Here is a 12,203-nt window from a genome sequence, read left to right on the forward strand (position 1 = left end):
TAGCCTGAAGGCGTGTGCAGAACGAAAACATTTATTTCATTTCGGATCAATTTGTTATTCGTATGTTACTAATTTATTTGCTTTTGTAACAAAATTTGTTTCAACCGGATTCATATTTTTCCAATGGATTCAAAATATCGATTCAAATTCATTGTGTAGAATAGCTGGTTCTACAATTAATTTTGATCCCAATATACATTCAGGTGAATTTTTTGGTTATTGCTAGAAACAATAGCGAAATAGCACATTACGACCACTAGATGGAACTGACAATTATAGGAAATCGCAATTTGCCATGACTGGCAGAATTCTTGTCACATTCGATGAACACATTTTTTAGAAACCGACCTGGAAGCGTTTATGAAATCTCCCACCACAAAATACACTCAGCCAATGAAAGGTAATGACTCCATTTTTATTTTTCTCCTGCTATCAATGGCCAACACGGGACAACACTTCATACATGTCTTTGGTGATCTCGGATCTCCTTATGAAGTGTTTCTTACATGATGAAGATCAGCCATGGAGTATATCTGAGGTGTATATCAGGGTGTGCTTCTTCCCCACATGTCCACCAACATTCATATAGAAGACATTTCCCGCACTCAAGGCACTAATACACCTCCAGGGTTGTGTGGGATCCCTGATGTACAGGAAGACAGGACTTAAGCGAGGAACAATTCCCTTACTCAGGACATGAATATGGCTTCTCCCCTGTGTGCAATCTCTGATGTTTCTTAAAATTGGGCTTATCTGAAAAACATTTCCCGCACTCTAGACAGGAATACGGTTTCTCCCCCGTGTGAGATCGCTGATGTCTATCAAGACCAGACTTCACTGAAAAACATTTCCCGCACTCAGGACAGGAAAGTGGCTTCACCCTCATGTGAGATCTCTGATGTTTGTAAAAATTGGACTTATCTGAAAAACATTTTCCACACTCAGGACAGGAATACGGCTTCACACCTGTGTGAGATCTCTGATGTTTGTTAAGACTGGACTTCTGTAAAAAACATTTCCCGCACTCAGGGCAGGAATGCGGTTTCTCCCCCGTGTGCAATTTCTGATGATCGTAAAGAGAGCCCTTCTGTGCAAAACATTTCCCACACTCGGGACAGGAATACGGCTTCTCCCCCGTGTGCAATCTTTGATGTTTGTAAAGATTAGACTTCTGTGAAAAACATTTCTCGCACTCAGGACAGGAATACGGCTTCTCCCCCGTGTGAGACCTCTGATGTGTGACAAGATGGGATTTTTCTTGAAAACATTTCTCACATTTAGAACAGGAAAACATCTTCTCACCTGTGTGCAATATCTGATGCCTGCAAAGACTTGACCTATCTGACAAACATTTCCCGCACTCAGGACAGGAAAATGGTTTCTCTCCTGTGTGAGTTCTCTCATGTAGGACAAGTTCTGATTTTTGTACAAAACATTTCCCACACTCAGAACAGGAATAAGGCTTCTCACCCGTGTGAGATTTCCAATGTCTGTAAAGCTTAAACGTCTCTGAAAAACTTTCCCCGCACTCAGGACAAAAATATGTCTTTACTCCCATGTGAGATCTCTGATGTGCAACAAAATCGGATTTTTGTACAAAACATTTCCCACACTCAGGGCAGGAATGTGGCATTTTACCTGTATGAGATTTTTTATGCTCATTAAGACGGTATTTTAAAAGGAAACGTTTCCCGCACTCTGGGCAGGAATACGGCTTCTCCCCTGTGTGAGATCCTAGATGTCTGACAAGAGCTGATTTCCGTGGATAACATTTCCCACACTCAGTACAGGAAAACCTCTTATCTGTTGGACGGATGGCACCATCCCTCAAAGTCTGAGGTTCCTCAGGATAAGAGGAATACGATGGTCCGGCATCGTCCCTCACAGTCTGAGGTTCCTCAGGATAAGAGGAATACGATGGTCCGGCACTGTCCCTCACAGTCTGAGGTTCCTCAGGATAAGAGGAATACAATGGTCCGGCACCGTCCCTCACAGTCTGAGGTTCCTCAGGATAAGAGGAATACGATGGTCCATCTACACTGTGTGGTGCCGGATGGACATTTGAGGTAGCCGGGTTTTCTCCTGGACTATACTGTGTGATGTCCTCATCTTCTACTTTACAGTCTGGAGACAAAGTGAGACAATCCTCTGAGGGTTTCCTCATCTCCCGTCCATCTACTAAAATAGAAATACAAAGATTATTACTAGACATCAGCAGATTGGTTCCCCTAAACCAGGACTCCGCCCACATCAGACAGCTTTATCTCTGAGGATCTTACAATTCCCCCCTCAAGGTAACTAGTAAATGGGTCCTCTGATCTCCTACCAGTTCATTTCTTTATTCATGGACCTCAGTCAGAGAGTGAGGAAACAACGAGAACCGTCTTTTATAGGAGTGACAGTGATGAGGGGATTATAGGACGAGTACTGTATGTTACAGAGAATAAGATAAATAGGTCAATCTCAGGGTTTGCCAATGATACACAGCTAAGCAGGACAATAACTTCATAGCAAGATATAGAAACCTTACAAGAAGACCTCAATAATATAATGGGGTGGGCAACTACATGGCAAATTAAGTTTAATGTTGCAAAATGTAAAGTAATGCACTTGGGGGCTAAAAATATAAACACAAGTTACTCACTAGGGGAGAACCTCTGGGGGAATTCCAGAATGGAGAAGGATCTGGGCTTTCTAGTAGATGACACACTCAGCATTGGCATATAATGCCAAGCTGCAGCAAGCAAAGCCAACAGAATATTTACATGCATAAAAAAGGGGATTTACTCCAGAGATAAAACGATAATTCTCCCACTTTATAACACTGTGGTCCGGCTACATCCGGAGTATTCCGTCCAGTTCTGGTCACCAATCCTCAGGAAGGATGCGCTGGAACTGGAGAGAGTCCAAAGAAGGGCAACTAAATTAATAAAGGGCCTGGAGGACCTCAGTAACGAGGAACGGCTACAAGCACTAAACCTAAACTCCTTGGAGAAGAGATATGAGAGGAGATATGATAGCGATAAACAAATACCTCAATGGTGACCACAGTGTAGGGAGGAAACTATTCAGTCTCAGGGAGTGTAAGAGGACACAGAAGCACACAATGAGACGGGAGGAGAAGCGGTTTAACCTTAAACTGCGTAGGGGGTTTTCCACTGTCAGGGTGGCAAGGATGTGGATCCCCCTTCCACAATTGGTGGTGTCAGTGAGGAGTATTCATAATTTTTAAAAGACTCTTGGACTTGCATCTTAGTGAACACAATATACAGGAATATGGGAAATGATTATCCATCGACATAAACTGACGTACACCTGCACAGGTTGAACTGGATGGATTAGTGTCCTTATACTACCTACCATGTAAATATTTATATGAGACAAGTTGCAGAGGTCCCACACCGCTGCCTCCCATCTCCTGAGACTGCACTCAGTGACTTGGGTGTGAGACTATACAGACATATCCCTCCACCCGGCACAGCCAGCAAATAACAGAGCAAGTAACCCCGGGAGAATTGTTCTGTCAGAAATCTTGCTAGACCCGGGGATGGGGCAGAAGACCCAAGGTACATACCCAAGGTGTCTAGGCTGAGCAACATCTATGGTGAACATCAACATTTTACTACCAGCTGAACCCCAGAATCTCCATAAATCCAGTCTAGAGACATAAATTGTGTCTGCAGCACAGAGAAGGAAGATTATCCGAGAGAAATACAGGAATACAGGACGGTGAACACAGCTCAGGAAAGTGACCAGGGGATTACAGGCTGATATCACCCAGTCCCCGCCCTACTCTGGACCAATCAGTGAACAGTATGGGTGGAGAAATGTATTTAGTGTTAATGACCCACCTGTGCTGATCTCTGTAGGAGTGTCCTCATCTATAATTATTATCATTATTCCATCCTCCTCCAAACACTGCTGATCATCCCTCACATACGTCTCTTCTTCTTCTGCTTTAACTCGAACTTTAGAATCTCTCAGGTTTCCACTCTGAATATATAATAAAAATGACATCAATGGTAACAATGCAGATAACGTACAGATCCTAATGATACTATCAGTGATTGTTCCTCATCAACCTGATGATGGTGAGGGATGGTGTGACCTTCCTGTGTGGAATCCCGGGAATACAGAGGACGGGGACATCTCTCTGGTGGGTTCCTATTACTGGATCCATCTGTAGGAAACACACACACTGACTGAATACATTGTTTCTATGTGTTTATCAGATGATGGGGGATCTAGGTGGAGCCTCCGTACTGCTCTCTCCTTTACAATAAAGTCTCCTCTTACCCGGTGATGTGAGGGGCGGCTGATTCTCCATCATGACGTTCTTGTAGAGATCCTTGTGTTCTTCTAAATACTCCCACTCCTCCATGGAGAAATAGACAGTGACATCCTGACACCTTATAGGAACCTGACACACACAATGATACAGTCACCATCCAGACACATCCCTTGTCTGTTACTGGATAATGTCCCAGAATTCCCAGCACCGCTCACCTCTCCTGTCAGCAGCTCCATCATCTTCTTTGTGACTTCTAGAATCTTCTCCATGTTGTGTCTCTCAGGTTTTAGGGAGTCACATGGAGGCACTGTGATGGTCATATGATCACCTGACTTCCGAAGAGGAAATCTCTGTATTGGAGAACCAATAGGAATATCATGTTAGAATCCCAGAATCCTCCTCACCTCTCCGGTCAGGTCTGTGTTTTATTAATAGAGATAAGAGTGATGTCATGTGACCTCCCAGAATCCTCCTCACCTCTCCGGTCAGGTCTGTGTTTTTATTAATAGAGATAAGAGTGATGTCATGTGACCTCCCAGAAACCTCCTCACCTCTCCGGTCAGCAGGTAGATGATCTCCAGGGTGAGGTTCAGTATCCTCTCAGTCATGTGACTCCGGTCCTCCTTCATCCTCAGTGATGTGGTCATGTGATCTATGCGGGTTTCTCTGTAGATGGAAAGTGGAGAATTATTTGGACTGTATTGGTTGTACATTGTTAGCAGGGCCGCTGATAGGGCAGTACAACCGGCCCTGTTGTACCGGGCCCGGCCATCAGCTACACAGTGGGGGCCCGGCCCCGGCCACATTAAAGTTCGTTACTGCATATTTAAAAAAAATAGCTTTCTAAACTCTCCCACTTCTACTTGCCTATGGGGTGGTGTTATAGAATTTTCCTGGGCCCCATCAGGTCTACAAAGGGGCCCAGGAGGTGAGCGCAGTGGAGGGACTATTTCTTTATTTTCGGGCGCAAGTACATCATGCCGCCCCACTATTCAAATAGTCCCGGCCGGCGGAGTGATACTACTGTTCTCCGTTCGGCTCCCGGGTTCTGTCCTGAGGAGATATGAAGCAGTTGAGCGGCTGTCAGCGAACAGCAGAAGGAGAGTGCAGCAGCAATGGACACAGTGAGTGGAGAATTAGAGGATAGAATCCTCACTGTGTCCTATTATACCACAGCACAGCACAGCAGGTTATCATTAGCAGCACAAAAAGCAGGGGCTCTATCCTGTCTCTGTGTCACATGGCTGTTGGGTGCTGACTTTGTCAACTCATGGCTGTTAGATGTACTGAGTTTTACAGACTGTAACACAGCACAGCCATAACAAAGTTAGCATCCAACAGCCATGTGACACTGAGCCATGATAGAGCCCCTGCTTATTGTGCTGCCTGTGTGATGATCATAGGACACAGTGAGATGCTACTTTACAATTCAGTTGGGGGAGCAGTAAACATGTGCAGCAGAGCTGCACTTTTACCTCCCCCCAAACCAATCCCCTACATACCAGTATGTCACTGGATTGGAAGGGTGATATCTTGGTCATTACTACAGCAATGAACAAGATATCATTTTTTTTTTTTTTGCCTCAGTGATTCTGAACACAGTAAAAGTAACCCTAGTGGCTAAGAAGCCAATGGATTACTTTTACAGGCAGTGGCATCCCTGCCTTTACCACCTTTAGGATGCAAACAGTAGCATCCAGTTCCTGAGACACAGTGAGAGGGGCGGATGTCGTTCCTCCCACTGTATGGCATGAAGCGACAAGGATTTTATCACTTCCAGTTTCGGTCTCGTAGCCATTACCAGTTTGAACAAGCATCTGATCAAACTGATCTTGGTTTGATCAGATGCTTTGGACAGATATGGGGTCTAAAAGACCCCAGATCTCTCCATAAAGAGTACCTGTCGTGGCTCATGCTATCACAAGGGATGTTCATCCCTTGTGATAGCAAAAAAGAAAAAAAAAATGTAAAGATACAGTGTACAATTTTTTTCTTTGTAATAAAATTAATAAAAATACAATTTTAAATAAATTTAAACTGCCCCCACTACTTTATGCTTATGCGCAATTGCGAACGCACACGTTGGCTCCGCAAGCATTTATATAAACGGTAACAAACCTGCCTTTTGTTTCGAGTCAGGGGGCGGGGCAATGGGTGGTGTCAAGGGTTTGGTTGAGGGGGGCCCTATCAGGTGGGCTGTATGGGGCCCCATGATTTCTAACAGCGGCCCTGATTGTTAGGATAGGGATATAAGGGGGTAATATGCTGGCTGCCCCTGGTGGGGATTGGCACATGTAGATTGGGTTACATAGCAGTTTATATAAAAGTTTCAATAATCATCTATAAAATGTACATTCTTCAGACTTTTTTCTTTTCTGATCTATTCTTTTAAAATGGGCAGTAATATGATACCACTTTGGGGCCACTAGATGGAGCTGAGGAGCAGAGGAAATGCGCCTTTGGTAACAAAAGTTACAATGTAACAGTTTTGGATAACACTAGAGGGAATGAGCAAATAAATGTAACCAACACGTGTGCAGCATACACATGATGCTGAAAATATAGTATGCACTAAAAGCAACTTCACAACACCCACTCCCCCTCTGTGGAGACATTGTAGGGGGGAGCAGTTGCTGCACAGGAAGATAGTAGGGGGAGAGCAATTGCTGCATGGGGAGATAGTAGGGGAAAGCAGTTGCTGCACAGGGCGATAGTAGGGAGAGAGCAGTAACTGCATAGGGAGATAGTAGGGGGAAAGCAGTCCATGCAAAGAGCAATAGTAGGGGAGAGCAGTTGCTGTATGGGGAGATAAAAGGGGAAAGCAGTAACTGCACAGCAAGATAGTAGGGGGAGAGCAGTTGCTGAACAGTGAGATAGTAGGGGAGAGCAGTTACTGCACAGGGAGATAGTAGGGGAGAGCAGTTACTGCACAGGGAGATAGTAGGGGAAAGCAGTAACTGCACGGCAAGATAGTAGGGGGAGAGCAGTTGCTGAACAGGGTGATAGTAGGGGAGAGCAGTTTGTACAAGGGGAGATAGTAGGGGAAAACAATTACTGCAATGGGAGATAGCAGGGAGAAAGCAGTTGCTGCAGGGGGAGATAGTAGGAGGAGAGTAGTTGCTGCATGGGGGATAGAAGGGGAAGCAGTAACTGCACATGGAGATAGTAGGAGGAGAGCAGTTTCTGCACGGGAAGATAGTAGGGGAAAGCAGTTGCTGCACAGGGAGCTAGTAGGGGAAAGCAGTTGCTGGGGACTAGAACAGTGGCAGGGATGAACTGGAGGCAGGGTACATCTCCAACCAATACAGTCACAGCACACAGAGGGGGTGATGCACTTCCAGTCACCTATAGTCCATAAGGACAATGGGGGGGGGGGGGTGCCTCATAGCTGTACCATATAGATTGGGTATATCATCAGGAGGCGAAGAGTTTATTAATTTATCATAACCAGATATTGTGTACTTTTACTTCCTTGGTCCTCCGCAGACTCCTCCGCATTGTAGGACCGGTCCACACAGCCTCTTCTTCCCTATGCTCCGTTGGTTCTCTGATGTCATCCATTGCCCTTCTCTGGACAGGAGGGGGGACAGTCCATTGCAGGACCGTAGGGAGATAGAAGAGAGTTCTGACAGCCGGGGAAGCAAAGGACCGGGACAGTAAAGGTGTTTTTCCTGGTTCCCTACACCTAAATGACCATTTAACCCTTGGAGGTGGACTGTCCCCATTATGTAAGGGTTAAATGCTCCTTTAGGTCACACATGGTAAAGTCAGCATTTTTTTTGCTTGAAATAAAGTTGACCGCCCCCCCCCCCCCCCAAACGCTCACACAACTTACAAAATTGTGTGTCCCCATGAAACGACAATTCACTTCACTACCCAACATGGTGAAAAGACAACGCTGAGCTCCTACAGGTCATCAGTTTAGAGAAAACCGGGAATAACGGCCCCAGAATTATTCCTCTCACTCCGGGGTGTGTGACAATGTGCGGCCAATAGCCCCCTTTGTGATAACGTAGTACAAATGACAGGTCCTCTTTAAGGAGACATCAGGGGTTTATTAGATCCCTAAAGTCACCTATGGACCCCAGTGAGGCTGATGAAGATCGGGATTATTCAGCTTTTTCCCTGACCACAGTGACCGGGGAATGACACCTGGAAGTGATGAAATGCTCGTCTCTTTTGGGTTCATTCTCTGCAGGGGAGATCCGAGAACCGATCACTGTCCAATCCATCCACCATGCCGGTCCAGGGCATGTAATGGGGGCAGTGAGCCCGGGATACATGGTGGAGGTAGTCAGGTGCAGAGGGGAGGGGTTGGTATCTTTGGAGGAAGGGTGTGGAAGTGTCAATTTCAGAACAAGCCGAATCTCATCCCTCGTTACAAGAGACTGCTAACGGGAGAAGGTGACACATCTCTACCATGAAGAGAATGCTTTAACCCCGTAAGTGGGGGGATATTTCGACCCTGAAGGGGTTAATCTAGGTTTCCACACTATATATGTGTGTATCCTCATCTGCTGGAGATAAAAGACGTCACAGTGACTATGGAGGAAGAGGACGGACATGACGGGGGGTCATTGGGTGTAAATAGAAAATAAAATCTTATTACCTCCTCTGCTGCCACTTCCAACAACGTCTCCTCTACTTCCTCCCAAATCGTCTTTCATCTGGAACTGCCTATTTATACCTGACATCACTTCCCATCTGTCACTGACATCACTTCCTGTCTTCCATAGAGACTTCCTGTCTGGGTACAAGTGAGATCACCACCTTGTGGAGCTCAGACAAACATCTCGCTGTGTGAACTAGGGTTTCCACCTCATCCCTTTAAAACCGAACACATAGGTTCTGGGGCTGATTAATGTGCTGATTAAACTCACTTAGTGCATTTACCTGTGTTAAATTAGCCTTAGAACCTGTGTAATTCATATGCGTTTGGGTTTAAAGGGATGAGGTGGCAACCCTAGTGTGAACACGGCCTTGTGCTGGGTGTGTATGTACTGTATATCCTTGTAGCACCCTCTCAATCAGTTTAGGATGCTAGATACATTTAGTTTAGCTCCTCTGTACTCAGAAGAGCAGTGGTTGATTGGTTTAGTCTGCTCAATGTTTCACAGGCTGCTGATGTGATTACTTTCTGAATTCTGGAGGATTCTTTATTCTCAGTGGAAGGAAAAACAGAAAGGCAGCCTGAATATTTATGGGGAACCAGCCAATCCCTGGTGTAATGTATCGAGTTAGTGGCTGGAAACACCATATATAGTTGGAGGCCTGGAGTAGAGGGGGGCGGGTCCTGGGTTCAGTCCTTCAAGAGGGTAACCCTGTAAGGTTCTGGCACTCTCAGTGCCTCCTATCACATTTATTCCGGGTGATTTCCATCTACCTAGACAGAAGAAACACATATAGGTGTGTTTCCCTTTAAGGCTGAAGCTGTCATCACCCAGCGCCGGACTAGATGGCTATTTAGGGCGTCGGTTCTCACTCACATGTGTTCGTTCAAACACCAGTACCTGGATACTAATCTTGCTTGAAGCTTCCATGCTTGCAAGCTCTCCTCGCTGACGAACCTCGCTGCGCTGATCCCTGCATCCTGCTACTGGATCATCCGCATCTCCTGAGCGATCCTTCGGCTATCGCTATTAGTGCTAAGTACCCCACAGGGGAAATCTCTATAGACTTGTACTAGGCTTACACTATTTAGCTCTGCATAGCAAGGACTGTCTTTTACATCTGCATAACTAGATTGCTAGCTCTTGAGGCTACTGCTACTATTTCCTGCACTGGGTTGATCTCTCCTGTATGCACCTGCTACTCTGCCATCTGTTATCATACATGATCGCTAACCCTTCCTGCATCCATCTGCACTGTCTCACCTCAAGTGTCTGTCACCTACCACTTCCACTCAAACCTATCCCTAAGACCTTTATCATTGTCTTACCACATGTATATAAAGTCACACTAGGAACCAGCTTAATTACTGTGTGTATTTACTTGCTGAAATAAGACCTTCCATACATGATGAGTCATTGAGGTTGGGATTGGTATCTCAGCATATCTCCTACATGACTACTGACAAGGAACTACTTCTGCAGCTGAAAATCCACACCTTATAAGAAACGCAAGGAGCGTTACAAACCCCCCTGTCTAAGGGCTCTGCTCCTCAGGGCAGCCTGCTGGAGGTGCTACTTGAAGGCAATTGGGGGGAGGGGGAGAATACTCCGCACTTAACTCCAGTACGGCATCCATAGCCTCTCCATTCCATCCTGTCTCTGCATCCTCTGGGACCGGCTTATAGGGATATTCGGAAACTGGAGCGGGAGAGGAGCCGGGACGTTATAGAGCTCTGGACAAAGATGGCCATATTAAGGCCGTAATCTGTCCAAGGAATGGAGGCAGAAAATTCTGCTTTTGTCAGGTAGGCCACATGTGTGCCTGGAGTACAGTCAGAACTGGATACTGATATTGGTGTCCTGGTGCAAGGGACACATTGGAGGCTGAGTGTTGAGAGGGCCTTTGGCAAAGCAAATGTTCTCCTGTGATTTAGAATTGGCTCCCTTTCTCCTGGTCTCCACCATAACTACAAGTGAGGGTATTCCCTTGTGGGGTACTCATGGTGTAGGGTGCAGAAGATTAAGGGGGAGGGTAAGAGGGTTATGGTACATGGTAACCCAGGTGTAGACTGTTCTGCTATTAATCCTAATTGTTGGCAGGAAGTGCCTGTGTTCCTTATAAGAGTTCTAGGCGGAAGTGGCATTAAAGGGTGTAACCAATAGTGTGATGTAACACCTGAGCTCTGAGTGGATGAATTTTAGCGCCAAGTTTGAAAAGTTTACAATGTGAAGTGAATACATTCCAGACATAGTCCTGTTTATACAGTAATGGTCAGAGGTACAGGGTGACCTTGTTTACCTGTCCAATATGGTGGAATATATATAAACTCCAAGCTTCATCCATCACGGTGGACATACCCCCCGAAGGAGTCTTCAGGGACTGGATTCCACATAGATGGAGCAAGGCCCTGGACCTGTATAGCAACCTACGGATAATAACCAAGTGCCTATATGAGCGCCCCACACAGGATCCAGTGCCCGAAGCAACATTACAGGCTGTCTTCACAGCGCTGGGTCCAGGTACAGCTCCCAAGGTTTTTCTCTGATCGGGACACCTTGCTTGTGTATAGGTGTTAGAAGACGGCGAGATGTTGATTGAAGAATTCAAATAAAATTAAAAATAAGAAACTAGTGAAGCTGATTTCTCTGGGAAGGAGAAGAGGTCCATCGCCTTTAAAACTGAGGATTTACTGAGTGGAGGAGGGTTATAGGGAAGCTGCCCCAGGGGGAGGGTCTCCTCAAAAGCTTTCCAGTGTCCAATCACCTGAAGGAACGTGCCTATAACGGATAGATTCATAGTAATAGTCTGATTAGTATATTAAAGTTGCTCCAAAGCACATTTAGAAGCCCCCATGTACACCCACATACGAATGTGAACACACACATTACAGGCACCTACATACACTCTCCGGCCACTTTATTAGGTCCACCTTGCTGGTAGCGGGTTGGACCCACTTTTGCCCTCATTCTTGGTGGCATACATTCAACAAGATGCTGGAAACATTCCTCTGAGATTTTGCTCCATAGTGACATGATAACATCACAGTTGCTGCAGATTTGTCGGCTGCACATCCATGATGCCAATCTCCCGTTTCCTCAACATCCCAAAGGAGCTCTATTGGATGGCGATGTGGTGAGTGTGGAGGCCATTGGAGGACAGTGACTTCATTGTTACGGTGAAGAAACCAGTGGTGAGATGATTGGAGCTTTGTGACATGGTGCATTATCCTGCTGGAAGGAGCCATCAGAAGATGGGGACACTGTAGTCATAAAGGGATGGACATGGTCAGCAACAATACTCG

At 45.8% G+C, this 12,203-nt stretch overlaps 2 protein-coding genes across 2 annotated transcripts in view; both read right to left on the reverse strand.

The window, feature by feature from the left end:
• LOC309564464 (uncharacterized protein) overlaps positions 1-12,203 on the reverse strand; it is a gene marked incomplete at both ends in the record, with an annotated part of 826,241 nt that overhangs the window by 339,492 nt on the left and 474,546 nt on the right.
• LOC309564053 (uncharacterized protein) overlaps positions 180-12,203 on the reverse strand; it is a gene marked incomplete at its 5' end in the record, with an annotated part of 37,716 nt that continues 25,692 nt past the window's right edge. The window contains one exon of the mRNA XM_082268680.1: positions 180-2,128. Within this exon, the coding sequence (XP_082124806.1) occupies positions 686-2,128 (1,443 nt within the window). The 3' untranslated portion in view covers positions 180-685. The remainder of the gene's footprint in view (positions 2,129-12,203) is intronic.

Source organism: Pelophylax lessonae (genome assembly GCF_965119305.1).
Source record: "Pelophylax lessonae genome assembly, chromosome: 9".
Classification (NCBI taxonomy): Eukaryota; Metazoa; Chordata; class Amphibia; order Anura; family Ranidae; genus Pelophylax; species Pelophylax lessonae.